Source organism: Cnephaeus nilssonii (genome assembly GCF_951640355.1).
Source record: "Cnephaeus nilssonii genome assembly, chromosome: 10".
Taxonomy (NCBI): domain Eukaryota; kingdom Metazoa; phylum Chordata; class Mammalia; order Chiroptera; family Vespertilionidae; genus Cnephaeus; species Cnephaeus nilssonii.
In genome coordinates, this window is record NC_137081.1 from 40109759 (window position 1) to 40127998 (window position 18240).

Consider the following 18240-nt stretch of genomic DNA (forward strand, 5'->3'; position numbering starts at 1 on the left):
ACTTCTGTACAATTTAAACCTTGATTTTACTGTAATAATCAGATGAGAAAGGAAGCCGAGAAAACTGCCTTGTCTACAATAGCAGTTGCTACTGCTAAAGCCAAAGAACAAGAAACAATACTGAGAACTAGAGAAGGAATGGCTACTAGACAAGAACAAATCCAAGTTACTCATGGAAAGGTGACTATACCAAGTGTGAAATCCCCTATTGTAATACATTAATACCAAATCTCAGAATTTCTTATGTATGAGACACTATTAACCTAATTTATTTTTAGATAATTAAACTATTAGAAACTAAAAGGCCGAATTATTTATTATTGTTAATATTACTATATAATTATTTCCCCACTGATCACTTCACTATTATTTTCCATTTTTTATTATTAACATCTAGAAATTCTCCAGAAGTTGATGATTGAAATTGCATGCAGGCTAATTTTAATATACTCCATGAACATAAAACAACATATATATATATATGTGTATATATATATATATATATATATATATATATATATATATGTGTGTGTATGTATATGTATATGTATATGTATATGTACACACACACACACATATATATATGTTGAATCTTACTGACTGTCAAGAATATGTATGTTTTGAAGGGGTCATAAATTCAGTATATTACTTTGTAGAGTGTGGACTTATTTCAGAAAATTATCTGTCATTTTCTTTATGTGAAACATTATCTTTTTTCCCTCTGTAAATATCAGATGAGAAAAGAAGCTGAGAAAATGATAGTGCCTGCTGTAGTAGTTCCCACTAAAGCTAAATAAGATACGATATTAAAATCTAGAGAAGGAATTATCCATCCAGAATAAATGCACATAAGCCATGAAAATGTTATTTGTAGCTATGAAATTTCTATGAATTAACTTATTTCCCATGACTCATTTACCCCACATGAGCTATTTACCTAACTTTATTCTTTATTGCTAATACAGTGCTTAGAAATCAGCAACTAAAGTTTTTCAATTTCTTTAGGATCATGGTTGAGTCCTGTCTGTATTTCCCTCAGTTTTTTTTTCTATCTCTACATCTTTGGGTTTTTTTCTAAAACATGACTTAAGATTAGCTTTTTAAACATTTATCCAAGACTAATATTAAATGCCATATCAGCCTTTCAGAAGCCTCATAGATGCTAGAAATTCCAATAGGTAACATACTTCATGAGTGACGATATTTGAATTTTTGTTATTTCTAAATCACATAAATTTGACTATCTTGCTTTTGTTGTTATACATTAGCTAATAATGGAAGCTGAAAAGGTGTCTAGACCCAAAGTAATAATTGCCACTGCAAAACCTACTGAACCAGCTACATTGCCAAGGACTAGAGAAGGATTTGCTATTAAGCAAGAACAAATACATCTTTTTCGTGAAGAGATGAAAACTGATGCTATGGAGGTGAAAAGCATTGTTTCATCCCATTTCATCATCAGCTCTCATAACCTTTCATCTGTCATGAGTCATTGTGGTCCTGGTGTCCCATTTAATCGCTTAACTGATCAACAAAACATTAGAGATGAGATCCAGTCCAGTTCCTCCGTGGAACAGTTAGCCTTTCCATTTGTGAAAAACCAGATTAAATAACACTTCTCTTTGTGTCTCCTAAATTAATTCTCACTATTTAACTGGTATGATTTGGGGTCTTTGGTTCAATGAGTGATGTTAGGATCCACTAAGAAACAAAAGCAGCTATGAGCATAGAGTATGCATTTTTAGCTGTCCACCATTGGCATATGTATAAGGACTTGGTGTACATTAACTCTAGAAAAAAATGCATAGGTGCTTCCCTAATTTAAGATATCGTACTATAATTAAGATTCCTTTTATGTGTGTGTAAGTTTTATAACAAGATCTGTATACTTCAGTTGGCAGAAGATCATTTCTTTGAGTCTACTTTCTTATTTTTAAAACTAAAACTCAACCTGATTACTTTGTAGATTGGTTGAAAGGTTCAAATGAGATATAATGTAAATGCAATTGCTCTATGAGCAAAGTTATAGATATAAGATAATATAAACATTATATAATATATATTATCTGTTGAAGATGTTAACATTTCAAACATCTGCAAAATTAAGGTCAACTAATGGCCTATATGATTAAAAGAAAAAATAAATAAGCAGATGAACAAACTTCACCTAAATCTCACATATATTTCACAGTTTCTTCTAAAATGCCATCTAGAGTGAAGATGGTATTTGTAATTCTTCAAGGCAAGTTAATTAAAGTGTATCTTTCTAGAAGAAAGCACTAGATCACAAACAGCCCAATTACATCTCAAAAAAAAAACACCCATTTTTATCTTAAATGGTTCAGATAACAATTTTAACAGTTATACAGGTAGCATACTTGGAAAACATTTCAGATGCAATCTAGATTCTATTCACAGCAGTAGAAAAGAAAACTGGCCATGAATAAAATATTCCAGCATTACTTTGAAAGAGCACTGATGGACATGGCAACGTGATTTTTACAGTATGCTTTTTCCAAATATTGCATAGAATCAATCTTTAAAGGAGAAACTCCTGTCCTGGCCGGTGTGGCTTAGTTAGTTGAGCATCTTTCCGTACACCCAAAAGGTTGCCAGTTCGATTCCTGGTCAGGGCACTTGCCTAGGTTTCCAGGCTCAATCCCCAGTAGGGGGCATGCAAGAGGCAGCTGATCAATGTTTCACTATCACATTGATGTTTTTCTCTTTCACCCTCTCTCTTGCTCTCTCTTTAAAAATCAATACAAAAATATTTAAAAAAAAGATAAACTCCTTTGTAAACTGTGTTCCCATTTATGTTAATCAAATTCATGAAATGAGAAAACATCATTTGTTTCCTTTTTCCTGTTAATTCCCAGAAATAATGAAAGTAAATTGAATTTCTATAGGAAAATTTGTTCTCTTGAATACAAATATAACACTTTTTCATGTTTATCACAATATCTTCATTTGTGTGTTTTAAGAGAGGTATTTTCTTATAGATTAAAAAATTCTTATCCCTGCAGAATCATCAGTAAATTAATGTGCTTCTCTCTGTGTTCGTGAGCTTTCATGTTATCTCAGATCTGCATGCACTGTACAACTTTGCAGCAACTGATTTCTCTGGATGGCACTTGAGTACATTTTTATCATCATTGTCATTGTGTCAACACAAGACTAAATGATTGAGAAGATAACAAAAAGAGTCAATGAAGATAACCAGCCCCCAAGTTCTGATTTCTCAAGGGCTAATTGACTGCCTCAGACATAATGCTTGAAAAACTCAAAATCTTCTTACTATTTTATATACATGTTGTGTTGTCCTATGTTGTGTGTGATTTAATGTCTAGTCTAAATAAGCAGTTGCATACAGAGTCTATCTAACCAGATGTCCATACATTATAATAATCTGTGAAATATTAAGTTCTTAAGTGCATTTATGAGTTATATTTCTAGAGACATTAACACATCTATATAACATGGGTGCCCTCTGACTATCATGCCGTTAGGCATTCATCTGCTCTCCTAGGAGGAGATGGCCCAGCCTGACTTTGACATGACTGTGTATTAATTCTGGAAACCTTGTTTCCAGGTGGACGCTGGGAAAAGGGCAGAAGCTGTAGCAACAGTTGTTGCTGCAGTTGACCAGGCCCGTGTCAGAGAGCCCAGAGAGCCTGGGCATCTTGAAGAATCGTACGCTCAGCAGACTACATTAGAGTATGGCTATAAGGAGCATGTTTCTGCCACAAAGGTCACTGAGCAACCCCAGCGCCCGGCCTCAGAACCCCAGGTTGTCTCTAAAGCAGTCAAGCCTAGAGTGATCCAAGCTCCTTCTGAGACTCATATCACAACTACTGATCAAATGGGAATGCATATATCATCACAGGTGAGTGCGAACCTGCTGCTTTTTTAGTACCATGGGAAAGCAAGTGTAACCTCTGTGATCGTCTGGCAAACAGTGGTATCACTGAGTTTCATTTCAATGCAGATCAAGAAAACTACCGATGTAACAACCGAAAGATTAGTCCATGTGGATAAACGCCCCCGCACCGCAAGCCCTCACTTCACCGTTTCAAAGATTTCTGTTCCTAAAACAGAACATGGATATGAGGTAAGAAGTTAGTAAGCATGAGGGAGAAATGTCTGGCTCTAAGGAACTAAGCGTCTAACGTGTGGTACAGAGTTACCTTCGGTATAGGCCAATGTGGCCTCTTTTTGTTAGTGTCCGTCTGCATTCATAGTGGACTCAGAGCCTCTAAAGTTTGGTTTCTGACACTTGCCAGGCAGGGTGAGCCTGGAGTAGCAGGTGGTTATCTCGCCACTCTGAAGAGACACAAGTTCATGGAGGCTTCTCTTTGTTTCACGTTCTGTAATTATACTATTTACTTTTCCTTATGTTATGAGACATTTCAGAGTAACTTTGCTGAGAATGTATATAAATACTAAAGACAGATATTGAGACATCATATAGTTGTATCCTCAGTATAACAAGATGGAGAGGTGGTATTGTGTGGTGGCTGGGTTGGATTGTGGAGTCAAACAGCCCTGAATTTAGTGTCCTGGCTCTGCCCCTTATGAGCTCTGTCATCGGGGCAAATCAATACATGGAAAACCCTTCACAAGGGGACAGCACATACTAACCCTCAACATTTGTAAACTCTTGTTCTTATTGTACACATCCAAGACATAGAATCCAAATCTTGTATGCTGTCCGAGAATTGTAAGGTACATTTGATACCTATATTTGGGATAGTCCCAAATTACTATTGAAATCAAATAATCACAGAAAGCAACAAAATAAAAAACAGTAAGGAAGCCTTTAAATTACTTCTCTGAATGTCTACATTTTCACCTTTCAAATATATTTGTGGCTGAAATATAAATGTGCTATTGTAAAGTAGTTCTTAGGAATTTACCAAGTATTTTAATAATTTCTCAACTTTGAATAGCTCACTGTGGTATTTTCAAATGCAGCATTGGGATGATTGAGTGAAAATTCTTGACTAAGCTTTAGAAGACCCTCAGTTCCTTTATGATAAGAATGTAAAATAAGGAGTTCTTAATACAACTCTTTAAGAAAGATATTTTCAATATATTTCACAAAGTGGCAGGAATGACAATGAGCTTTATAACTGGCTTATCTCTAACTGACTTTTCACTCACTCTAAAGTGATAATGAGAACATTAAAAAAATGGGCCCCCCAAAAAGAGAGAATAGACTGAGACTAACAACAGAAATCCTAGTGGCAAAGCACTTCTAAATGATGACTTGGATGACAGTTAAGTGACTTTATTTTCTGACTTCCATTTTCATTTAAGGCATCAATAGCCGGTAGCGCTATTGCTACATTACAAAAAGAGTTGTCAGCCACATCTTCTTCTCAGAAGATTACCAAATCCGTAAAGGCACCCACTGTAAAGCCTGGTGAGACCAGAGTGAGAGCAGAGCCCACGCCCTCACCCCAGTTTCCCTTCACTGACACGCCAGAGACTTACAAGAGTCAAGCTGGCATTGAAGTGAAAAAGGAAGTAGGGTTGAGCATCGCTGGTAGCACAGTCCGCGAAGAGCGCTTCGAAGTACTTCATGGGCGTGAGGCCAAGGTTGGTCCCCGGATTGCATGCTGTTTCTCACACATCCCTATGAATCACGGCCAGACACTCAGCAGTCTGCACTACAGAAGCAGCCAGCCGGGCGTCTTGCCTTCCTCCTTTCCTATGCTCAAACTTAATTTTAGTGGGACAGAGCTCTTTTTCTCAACTTATTTTTATAATTTTGCATGAGCTAAATGTTTGTGAGATTTCCCTGATTTCATGGGCATTTTGTAAATATCCTTTGTAAAAATCACAGGTAACAGAAACAGCAAGAGTGCCTGCACCTGCTGAAATCCCTGTTACTCCACCAACTTTGGTCTCGGTGAGTAAAGAAGCTGATTGTGTTGGACCATGTGCATATCTGGGCACATAATTTTAAAATGTGCCAAGATCAGTTTCTCAAACTGGAAAATGGCATCAGTGAGTTTACAAATGCTAAGTTTAAGACCATACACTATTTGGAAAGAGAGAGGGAGATTCTGTGTGGCAACCATGGGTCATGTAGTCAACAGATTTAGTGAATTTCTGTTATATGTAAGGCATTAGAGGAAAGTATGGAGACAGAGAAAGAGAGATATAGCCTTCTGAAACCTTTGCCTGACTGTCAGGGAAAATGTCCAAAACAAGCAAGATAAAATGCAGGAAGTGATAAGCACCTTGACAGAGGGAGGATCATGAGGAAGGGTCAATTACTTAGAATTGGGGAGAGCTTGGAAAGCTTTGTTGAAGAGGCAGCACATACTGTTGAGCCTTCAGGCTTTGTTAAGATCTGAGTATGTGAGAATCACAGAGGGTATGGAGTTACCCTCACATGGAGTTATATGGCATCAGTACAATTCCACCTTAACAATTCGGAAACACCTTGCATTTATTTCAACTTGGGGATATCCCAATTTCCAAAAGGAATCTCTGCTAACATTTCTAAAGTCCCGATCTTAAACAACCATTTATGGCAATTATAATGTACTTCAAACCCCCACATATGCCATAACATATAGAGATGATGAATGAAAATGCACACTTATCAATATTACATTCTTTTTTCTCTCTCTTTAGGGCTTAAAAAATGTGACTGTTATAGAAGGTGAATCCGTCACTTTGGAGTGCCACATCTCTGGATACCCATCCCCGAAGGTGACATGGTACAGGGAAGACTACCAAATAGAAAGTTCCATTGATTTCCAGATAACCTTCCAGAGTGGAATTGCTCGGCTTATGATTCGGGAAGCCTTTGCCGAAGACAGCGGGCGGTTTACTTGCAGTGCTGTGAACGAGGCTGGGACCGTCAGCACATCCTGCTACCTCGCTGTGCAGGGTGAGTGGCCATCCTCCCATGTCCGTGCATACATGCTGTCACTCACTCATCACTCCCAGCTGACACTTCCTTGCACAGTAGGGTCTCTGCACACTTCCCCGTGGTGTCCCCTTTTGGAACTGGGGGGTAGGTTATGGAGTCAACTTAAATTGTTATGCTAAGCAGGGGTCACCAACAAAATGGACTAAGTGCCTGACTTTAATGAGAAACTTCTATCTTATTTTTCCAGTGTCAGAAGAATTTGAAAAAGAAACCACAACCATGACTGAAAAATTTACCACAGAAGAGAAACGGTAAAACATTCTTTTGTTAATGAGCTTTCATTCTAGTCAGTCTTTGAGCAACAGGGATTTGGATGTATGGGTTCACTTACACATGGGTGTTTTTCAATAAATACAGTCAACCCTTGTGTCTGTTAGGTTTCGCATCTGCAGATTCAAACAACTTGGAATCAAAAACAGTATTTTCACATTCCCAACCACAGATTCCCAATGGCGAATTGAAAATGCTATTTTCAATCTGGTTGGTTGCATCTGTGAATTTGAAACCTGTGGATAGGAAAAGCTGAATTTAGAGTCAAAAGATATACATGGTCCTGGCTGGTTTGGCTTAGTGGATAGAGCATCGGCTTGTGAACTGAAGGGTCTCAAGTTCCATTTCGGTCAAGGGCACATGCCCAGGGTTCGATCCCAAGTAGGGGACATGCAGGAGGAAGCCAATCAATGATTCTCTCTCATCATTGATGTTTCTATCTCTCTCCCTTCCTCTATGAAATCAATAAAATATATGTTTTTAAAAAAAGGTATACATGAATTGCACGGTGGTGTTGGTGCCCCTAAGCCCCACTTTGTTCAAGAGTCATTATACAGTCTTGATTACTTTTAGTCCCTTTAGTATTAGAAAATTACAATCCAGAAGCTAATGTGAGGAAATTCTATTCCCAGCTTTGTGGAGTCAAGAGATGTGGTAATGACTGACACTAGCATCATGGAAGACCGAGCAGAGCCTGGAGAACCTGCTGCTCCTTTCTTCATTTCCAAACCAGTGGTCCAGAAACTGGTAGAAGGAGGGAGCGTGGTATTTGAATGCCAGATTGGTGGCAACCCAAAGCCCCATGTTTACTGGAAAAAATCTGGGGTTCCTCTAACCTCTGGATATAGGTATGTTAATGGCTGAATGATATAGAGTTCTCTGTGATATGCATGACATATATATATGAAGCCTAGAGAGAAGTAGAATATACTTATAGCACCATTCCCTGAAGGTAGGCTCTTTCACTATGGAGCCTTCATTGTGTATTTTCACATGTTTGTACAAAGTCTTATTGAGAAACAAAGCCATCTGACAAAGTGGATAGAATATATATTTCTTTATATTCTAGTTTGATTTATTTATAGTGCTAGTGAAATAGAGAAAATGTATATTTTTACAGGTATTTTTACACACACACACACACACACACACTTTTCCTGGAAGAATCTGAGACAATTTTTAACAAAAACACATAATTAAGTCACTAAAAGATAAGAGATGAAGAGTCATGTGATGAAGAAGAAAGATAGTTATACATGAAAAGTAATGCTAATTTGCTACAATTAAAAATATTTGCAGCCACTTATTTCCATATATCTGATTCCAGTAGTATTATATTATTTATTTTAAAGAGTGTTCATGTCCCTCATTACTCATGTCCATGTATTTTCCACAATTTTCAGCTATCTCATAGTTGTTTTCTATGGTAGGGCTTAGTCACATGCTTAGGATCATTGCATTTTATAGCACAGATCCACATAAGGGTTATTTTAGTCACATAAGGATTATTATATGACTGAAGTTTTTGTTTGTTTATTTCCATAAAGATACAAAGTGATTTACAACAAACAAACGGGTGAATGCAAACTGGTGATTTCAATGACTTTTGCCGATGATGCTGGAGAATACACTATTGTTATTCGTAATAAGCATGGAGAAACTTCTGCATCTGCCTCCTTGCTTGGAGAAGGTCAGTGCAACTCTAACTAGTACCTATGTGCATGATAACAGCACAAACACATGGAGGGAGCAGGGCTGTGTGTTTGTTGAAAGGCCTGTTGCAGTACCCTGGTTCTGATACTGGTTCTGTCCCAATGGCTCCCCTTCTTTGCCTCAGCCATAATAGGAAATATTTTTTAATTTTTAGCTTTCTAAATCTTTATTGTTGAAAGTATTACATATGTCCCCTATTTCCCCCTCATTGACCCGTTCTAGCCCACCACTGCCTCCTGCCCCAGGCCTTCACCACACTATCATCTGTGTCCATGGGGTATGCATATACGCATACAAGTTCTTTGGTTGATCTCTTCCCACCCACCCATCCCCACCTTCCCTCTGAGATTTGAAAGTCTTTTCCATGCTTTTATGTCTCTGGATCTATTTTGTTCATCAGTTTATGTTGTTCATTAGATTCCACATCTGAGGGAGATCATGTGATACTTATCTTTCTCTGACTGGCTTATTTCACTTAGCATAATACTCTCCAAGCCTCAAAAACCATACTGGTGTTGAACTTCTAAGTTGCTAGTAATATTTTCTATTTGGTGGCATTCATTTGTTGCATATCATGCCTTTGAAGATGAAGGGATTCTAAATACAGTTGACTCCCAGACCCAGGCAGATAGATGATATCAGTGAGCACAAGGAAGACAATGGCAAGCTGGAGAGTATATGCCCTGTCTCAAGGGGGCAGTAGTGTCCTGTCTCTAGTGTGTTATTGCCAGGCACACTTGTACCAGACTCCATTTTGCAAGAGTTTCTGATATTTTATAGAAAAGCTGGAAATCATGATTCTCAAAATTTGTAAGTAATTTGGAAAAAAAGAAATGTAATAGCATTCAGGCCAAACAAAATGTACCTGTGAATCACCATTATCTTTGTTTAGTTGTTCACATTTACAGTGGACCATCCCATGCTCTGTCTCATTTGATCTGCACAACACCCCTTAAAAGAAGGTTAGGATATTATCCCCACTTTGCAGAGAAAGAACTCAAGACCCAGGAAGGTAAATTAATTGCCAAAAGCCACACAGGAAATTAGAAAGACCTCCAGGATACATCCCAAAGGACTGACTGCTAATATGAAATTGTTTCTACAATAGTAGGGGCTGGTTTGACTTGTTTGGTTTTGAAAATTCAATCTAATCAATATTTATTGAGTACTTTTTTGGAAAAATCAGTCTTTTGGTTATCAACTTTTCCTAATGTAGGGCTTGCCTGAGTGAACAATAGGATGAAGGCTTTTACATAAGAACATTAAAAAGTAACTTATGTTCTTAACTCCTAGCTGATTATGACTCACTGATGAAGTCTCAGCAAGAAATGTTTTATCAGACACAAATGACTGCCTTTGTGCAAGAACCTAAAATTGGAGAAACAGCACCTGGATTTGGATATGCTGACTATGAAAAAGAGTATGAAAAAGAACAGGCCTTAATTAGGAAGAAAATGGCCAAAGATACTGTAATGGTCAGAACTTTTGTAGAAGACCAAGTGAGTATAAAAATAATGAGATGTAAACCCTTTTACAAATTATGCTTTCCTCCTATAATCCCCCCTTTTTTAAATAATTTCATTGTCAAGTGATGGGGTCAGTTAGACTGTTATTAATTGGCCCAGGTTCACTGCTGATAAGCTTCCTTCATCTTCATGACATGTTGCACCTATGACTTTAGAAACAGATTTCATATATGCAACAAAATATAACTTTAGAAATAGGGAATTTTATATATATACAGAAAAAGACAAACACTAGCATGACCATGTTCACTACTGCCAAGATCTCTTTGTTTGTATGATAAACATCTGAACTTTTGTAACCCACACTTTTAGGCTATCATTTACCCAAGATGACACAATGTGAACCAGCAACGATAATTGTAATGCAGATTAAAAACAAAAAGAGCTTTCTAAAGTTTTCTCCTAGCTAGAAACTTTCATCAGTCCTTATCTCTGAAACTAATATACTTAAAGAATTTCTATCAGTGAGGATATATCTTTTTAACAAACTATCATCTTCTTTGCTACATAGGAATTCCACATTTCTTCCTTTGAAGAGAGGCTTATTAAAGAAATTGAATATAGAATAATAAAGACTACATTAGAAGAACTTCTTGAAGAAGATGGAGAAGAAAAGATGGCAGTTGACATTTCTGAATCCGAAGCTGTTGAAGCAGGATTTGATTTAAGAATCAAGAATTATAGGATTCTTGAGGGGATGGGTGTTACCTTCCATTGCAAGATGTCTGGTTATCCATTACCCAAGGTAAAATAGAACCATTTATCATTACTTCCATGCCACAGTAAAGATACAACTAGGTTACATTGTAACTATTGTATCTACATTTAATTCACCTGTACATATTACTTGCAGATTGCGTGGTACAAAGATGGCAAGCGCATTAAGCATGGAGAGAGATACCAAATGGACTTTCTACAAGATGGCAGAGCTAGTCTGCGCATACCTGTTGTTCTTCCAGAAGATGAGGGCATCTATACTGCCTTTGCCAGCAATATTAAAGGAAATGCAATCTGCTCCGGGAAATTGTATGTGGAGCCTGCTGCTCCACTTAGTGCTCCGATGTACATACCCACACCAGAGCCAATGAGCAGAATCAGGTAAGACTCATAATAATTTGGGTTGATTAGTATTTAAATTATTTAAAATACTAAATACCCCAGTGGCAAATTGCTATTGTATGTGGGGGTGGGAGAGTAGGAAGAGGTTTGGGGTGAAGGCTGAGTGAGACAGCACAGAAACCTGCCAATAATTGCCAAGAGATTTTATTTCTTGCCCCTATGTAAGATGAGCAAAGCATTTTCATTACTGTAGCACACTCTTCATTTTGTCAGTGTTATAACTAATATAATGCAGGGTATAAGGTTTATCTAACATTGTATTTTACATGTTAGCCCTAATTTATACAATAATGCTGCAATATAGGGATTATTATTTCTAGTTTGAATGTGGGAACGCTGAATCTCTGCAATCTTATGAAAACTGCCTTAGTTTACCCAGCCTGTAGGGTCATCCAATCCAAGCCATTCTAGCTGCAATGTAAAGATAGGATTTTATTTTCAAATATAATTTGTATGTTTTTCCTCCTGTTGGGTAAGAACATATGTTAATCTTTTTTTCTTATGCATTGGTTTGTTTAACCAACCAATCTTTATTGAGATGTTTTGAAAGTGGAAACAAAATGGGTTGGTGACTAATTAAGTCAAGGTGGTAAGAGAAAGACAGTACTAAGGATCATTCCAAGATTTTGAGTCCCCGAATACCTGCCTATGCTAAATGACTACTGACTGGTTTGAGGATATATGAAAAAATATAGTTTGGGGGGGCCATGCTAATATATTCCATTTTAGATCCCAGTGGGTTTGAGGTGCCTTCTGTAACATACAGAAGTAAATTATAAAATGACATTGATGAACAAAAAATAAAGAGGTTTGTTTATTTTGCTGAATTTTCTCTATGGTTCATGAAAATATGTCCTTTGTTTTCCAGATCTGTCTCTCCGCGTTCAGTGAGCAGGTCTCCTATACGCATGTCTCCTGCACGGATGTCCCCTGCACGAATGTCCCCTGCGCGGATGTCCCCCGGACGTAGGCTGGAGGAAACAGATGAGTCACAACTCGAGAGACTGTATAAGCCAGTCTTTGTGTTAAAACCTGCTTCTTTCAAATGTTTACAAGGGCAAACTGCCAGATTTGACTTAAAGGTTGTGGGTAGACCTATGCCAGAGACCTTCTGGTTTCATAATGGTATGATAATTTTCTGCTCACAAATTCTTAAACCCAAAAATAAGCTTATATGTGTTGCCCAACAATTTAAAAAACAATTTTAACCATCTGTTTTCTTTTTCATTTATTTTTGACAGGCGAGCAAGTTGTCAATGACTATACCCATAAAGTGGTCATTAAAGAAGATGGTACCCAATCACTGATTATTGTCCCGACAGAACCCAGTGATTCTGGAGAATGGACTGTGGTTGCCCAAAACAGGGCGGGCAAATCTTCAATTTCAGTAACTTTAACTGTGGAAGGTATTTGCTTTTAAAATAAAAAAGAAATCACCTTATCACTTGGGTTTTAGACAGGTATTTCAGCCCTGTTCACTCTAAATCCTGACCTCTCTCTCTTTCAGCTGTGGAACATCAGGTTAAACCAGTGTTTGTGGAAAAACTGAGAAATGTCAATATAAAGGAGGGTTCCCGACTTGAAATGAAAGTCAGAGCTACGGGTAACCCTAACCCTGACATCGTATGGTTGAAAAACAGTGAAATCATTGTACCTCATAAATATCCAAAAATCAGGTAAGTTTGCTCGGGAATATTATTACTAAGTCCATTCTGCAAATCCAATAACCAAGGAAGCAACTACTACTTCTGTGTTAGTGATTTTTTTGTTTGTTTTGTTTTTAATTTGTTTTTGTGGTGTTTTTTTTTTTTTTTTAGAATTGAAGGAACCAAGGGAGAAGCTGCCCTTAAAATTGATTCCACTGTCAGCCAAGATTCTGCCTGGTATACTGCAACTGCTATTAATAAGGCTGGCCGAGATACTACAAGATGCAAAGTAAATGTGGAAGTTGAGTTTGCAGAGCCTGAACCAGAGAGAAGATTAATCATCCCAAGAGGGACATATAGAGCAAAGGAAATTGCAGCCCCAGAACTGGAGCCCTTGCATTTGCGATATGGTCAAGAGCAATGGGAGGAGGGTGACCTCTACGACAAAGAGAAACAACAGAAACCATTTTTTAAGAAAAAACTCACTTCCTTAAGACTCAAGCGCTTTGGGCCTGCCCACTTTGAATGCAGGCTAACACCAATTGGTGACCCAACGATGGTGGTGGAATGGCTCCATGATGGGAAACCACTTGAAGCAGCCAACAGGCTTCGTATGATCAATGAATTTGGGTATTGCAGCCTTGATTACGGAGTTGCATATTCTAGAGACAGTGGCATCATTACTTGCAGAGCCACTAACAAATACGGAACAGATCACACATCTGCCACCCTTATTGTTAAAGATGAGAAAAGTCTTGTGGAAGAAACTCAATTGCCTGAGGGCAGGAAAGGCTTACAGAGAATTGAAGAATTAGAGAGGATGGCTCATGAAGGTGCTCTTACAGGTGTAACGACAGATCAAAAAGAGAAGCAAAAGCCAGACATCGTCTTGTTCCCAGAGCCAGTAAGAGTACTTGAAGGGGAGACTGCTAGATTCCGTTGCCGAGTGACAGGTTACCCTCATCCCAAAGTCAACTGGTACCTCAATGGACAGCTCATCCGCAAAAGCAAAAGGTTCAGAGTTCGCTATGATGGCATTCATTATCTGGACATTGTGGACTGCAAATCATATGATACAGGTGAAGTCAAAGTCACCGCAGAAAACCCTGAAGGTGTGACAGAGCATAAAGTGAAACTTGAGATCCAGCAGAGGGAAGATTTTAGGTCTGTCCTTAGGCGAGCTCCTGAACCAAAGCCCGAGTTTCATGTACACGAACCTGGGAAACTTCAGTTTGAGGTACAAAAAGTAGATAGACCTGTTGACACCACCGAAGCCAAGGAAATTGTGAAGTTGAAAAGGGCCGAGCGAATTACCCACGAAAAAGTGTCTGAAGAATCAGAAGAGCTGCGCAGTAAATTCAAGCGCAGAACAGAGGAAGGATATTATGAAGCCATTACTGCTGTGGAGCTCAAATCTCGTAAAAAGGATGAATCCTATGAAGAACTCCTTAAGAAGACAAAAGATGAACTTCTCCATTGGACCAAAGAGCTAACTGAAGAGGAGAAGAAAGCCCTTGTTGAAGAGGGCAAAATCACTATTCCAACTTTTAAACCTGATAGGATTGAACTAAGTCCTAGTATGGAAGCCCCCAAAATCTTTGAAAGAATCCAAAGCCAAACAGTGGGCCAAGGATCTGATGCACACTTCCGGGTCAGAGTCGTGGGAAAACCAGATCCTGAATGTGAATGGTACAAAAATGGTGTCAAGATTGAACGCTCTGACCGAGTCTACTGGTACTGGCCCGAAGACAATGTTTGTGAATTGGTCATAAGAGATGTGACTTCTGAGGACTCTGCCAGCATCATGGTAAAAGCCATCAACATAGCTGGGGAAACCTCAAGCCACGCATTCTTACTTGTCCAAGGTAATTCAAATTGCGTTCATTTGATGGATCTCTCTATTTATCCATGAATATTCACTAGTGTATTTCTTTTTATTTTCCCATTATTCTAACTTTCAATTTAATGCAATATGTGTGTGTGTTTTCTTCTTTTCTTATAGCCAAGCAATTGATCACTTTCACCCAGGAATTACAAGATGTTGTTGCTAAGGAAAAAGACACCATGGCAACCTTTGAATGTGAAACTTCAGAGCCATTTGTCAAAGTGAAATGGTATAAAGATGGAGTGGAGATTCAGTCGGGAGATAAATACAGGATGCACTCTGACAGGAAGGTTCACTTCCTCTCCATTCTGACCATTGATACAGCTGATGCTGAAGACTACAGCTGTGTGCTTGTGGAAGACGAAAATGTAAAGACAACTGCCAAACTTATTGTTGAAGGTAATAAATAATTCTTTCAATGTTTACTTAAGTTATAAAGTCAGCCTTAATATCTGAAAAAGATTATCTAGGCAATTTTTCCTTCATATAAAGAATTAGTTGGGATTCCTATATAATAAAAGGGTAATATGCAAATCGACCAAACTACAAAATGACTGGTCACTATGACATGCACTGACCACCAGGGGGCAGATGCTCAACGCAGGAGCTGCCCCCTGGTGGTCAGTGGTCAGTGCACTCCCACAGGGGGAGTGCCACTCAGCCAGAAGCCAGGCTCATGGCTGGCGAGCACAGTGGCAGCGGTGGAGGGAGCTTCTCCTGCCTCTGCAGCAGCGCTAAGGATGTCCGACTACCATGCCCCGAGGGCTCACAGAGTGCTAGAGGGTGCAGGCCGGGTTGAGGGCCCCCCCCCCCCCGCCTCCAGTGCACGAATGTCATGCACTGGGCCTCTAGTTGTATATAAGCTCTGTAGGAAGAATCATGAACTTATACTATTAATTAAGAATATTGACAATTTGGATTTTTAATAAGCAAGGTTTTATGCCTTATATTTTAATGTTCTCATTGAAATATAAGTCTGTGCTTTAAAAATAATTTAAAAATTAAGTAATTCCTTTTTATTGAAGATTTATTTCTCAGCCTATCAGCAGGTAGATATTAAGAATATTCCTGATAGTATGAAAGAGATAAGAGATATACAAGGAATGTTCCCTATGCTCAGTCTATATGAATAACTCTCCAGAGAAATTAACTTCTTTCTATCTTATGCTTCAGGTGCAGTTATTGAATTTATAAAAGAACTTGAGGACATAGAAGTTCCAGAATCATTTTCAGGCGAGTTAGAGTGCATTATATCCCCAGAAAACATAGAAGGCAAATGGTATCACAATGATGTGGAGCTTAAATCCAATGGCAAATACTCAATTACATCTCGCCGTGGACGTCAGAACCTCACAGTCAAGGATGTGACCAAAGAGGACCAAGGAGAATACAGCTTTGTTGTTGACGGGAAAAAGACCACTTGTAAACTAAAGATGAAACGTAAGTCTCCCCGTTCCTTTTGGTCTGCAGGGAGCATCATATGGTTTATTGACAAACAATGATTATAAAATTCATTTTCTCCCCATCTTTTACAGCCCGCCCCATTGCTATCCTACAAGGACTCAGTGATCAAAAAGTCTGTGAAGGGGACATTGTTCAGCTTGAAGTTAAAGTCTCCTTGGAAAATGTGGAAGGTGTCTGGATGAAAGATGGCCAAGAAGTGCAGCCCAGTGACAGGGTTCACATTGTGATCGACAAACAGTCGCACATGCTGCTCATTGAAGACATGACTAAGGAGGATGCTGGAAATTACTCCTTCACCATTCCAGCCCTGGGAATGTCAACCAGTGGGCGCGTCTCTGTCTACAGTGAGTGCAACTTACATGGTTTTCTGTGTACATTGTCAAGTGAGGTAGGAGCTTTAATAAACAGACTTTTAAAACAGAATCTATATTCATAAATATGTTATATGTGTGTTTGTGGTTTTGCAGGTGTTGATGTGATCACACCTCTAAAGGATGTTAACGTGCTTGAGGGTACCAAGGCTGTTCTCGAATGTAAGGTCTCCGTCCCGGATGTGACTTCTGTTAAATGGTATTTAAATGATGAACAAATCAAGCCTGACGATCGCGTACAAGCCATTGTCAAAGGCACTAAGCAGCGACTGGTGATTAACCGGACCCATGCTTCAGATGAAGGACCTTACACGCTGATGGTTGGCAGAGTTGAAACCAGCTGTAATCTCTCTGTAGAAAGTAAGGATTCTCCCATTTAACCTAGCATTATTTTAAGCATTCTGTGTTACAGTGTAATAATAACCAAGTGATTATTTTACCTTTTCTGCAGAAATTAAAATTATAAGAGGACTTCGTGACCTTACCTGTACAGAAACCCAAAATGTGGTCCTTGAGGTTGAGCTGTCTCACTCAGGAATTGATGTCTTGTGGAATTTTAAGGACAAAGAGATCAAACCCAGTTCTAAATATAAAATTGAAGCTCATGGAAAAATATATAAGTTGACAGTTCAAAATATGATGAAAGATGATGAAGGAGAATATACATTTTATGCTGGAGAAAATATGACATCTGGAAAACTTACTGTGGCAGGTTGGTCCATTTATCACTTAACCTACCAAGTTCATATGTGGGACAGTTGTTTAAACATAAAGAAGTGGTTGCTCATTTCCTGCCAAATTCCCATAAGTTTCTCACTGCCGTGCCTCTGCTTATGCTCTTCTCAAAGCCTGTAGTAGCATGCTCAACTCTGGCACGATCTCCCTAGATTCCAAATGTTCTTCCAGGGAGACCTACCTCACATGCTTTCTCCTCTGTGAAGCCTTCCTGAATCTCCTCATTTCTAGAAGATCTCAGTCCTCCAAACTCAGGATCACTTTATGTGTGCCTTTTCCATACTCCTTGTCATATACTTGTCTTATCCCAATTTCTTCTTCTTGCACCAGAGTATAAGCTCCCAAAATCTGAAATTGCTTCTTTTTCTTCCTTGTGAACTCCAGTATGAGAGAGGATCAATAAGTGGTTGTTGAACTGAGCTTTATTTAAATTTTCCTACCCTAAAGATGTATTTTCTTTCATACTTTTTATGAACCCAGGGAATATTTTAAAAATATAACTCAGTATATCTGTGTATCTCTTTCTTATGAAGTAGACTATTTTCATTCAGCAGAAATCCTTAGC

The 18240-nt window shown here is 38.4% G+C and overlaps 1 protein-coding gene across 1 annotated transcript in view; it reads left to right on the forward strand.

The window, feature by feature from the left end:
• Positions 1-18240, forward strand: part of TTN (titin) — a gene marked incomplete at its 5' end in the record, with an annotated part of 276293 nt that overhangs the window by 15856 nt on the left and 242197 nt on the right. Inside the window, 21 exons of the mRNA XM_079783141.1 lie at positions 43-180; positions 3590-3883; positions 3986-4108; positions 5317-5598; positions 5846-5911; positions 6646-6904; positions 7134-7197; positions 7849-8064; positions 8764-8906; positions 10223-10428; positions 10967-11200; positions 11309-11553; positions 12443-12699; positions 12816-12980; positions 13082-13250; positions 13392-15085; positions 15223-15504; positions 16279-16545; positions 16641-16913; positions 17037-17300; positions 17392-17652. Of these exons, the coding sequence (XP_079639267.1) occupies positions 43-180; positions 3590-3883; positions 3986-4108; positions 5317-5598; positions 5846-5911; positions 6646-6904; positions 7134-7197; positions 7849-8064; positions 8764-8906; positions 10223-10428; positions 10967-11200; positions 11309-11553; positions 12443-12699; positions 12816-12980; positions 13082-13250; positions 13392-15085; positions 15223-15504; positions 16279-16545; positions 16641-16913; positions 17037-17300; positions 17392-17652 (5902 nt within the window). The remainder of the gene's footprint in view (positions 1-42; positions 181-3589; positions 3884-3985; positions 4109-5316; positions 5599-5845; positions 5912-6645; positions 6905-7133; positions 7198-7848; positions 8065-8763; positions 8907-10222; positions 10429-10966; positions 11201-11308; positions 11554-12442; positions 12700-12815; positions 12981-13081; positions 13251-13391; positions 15086-15222; positions 15505-16278; positions 16546-16640; positions 16914-17036; positions 17301-17391; positions 17653-18240) is intronic.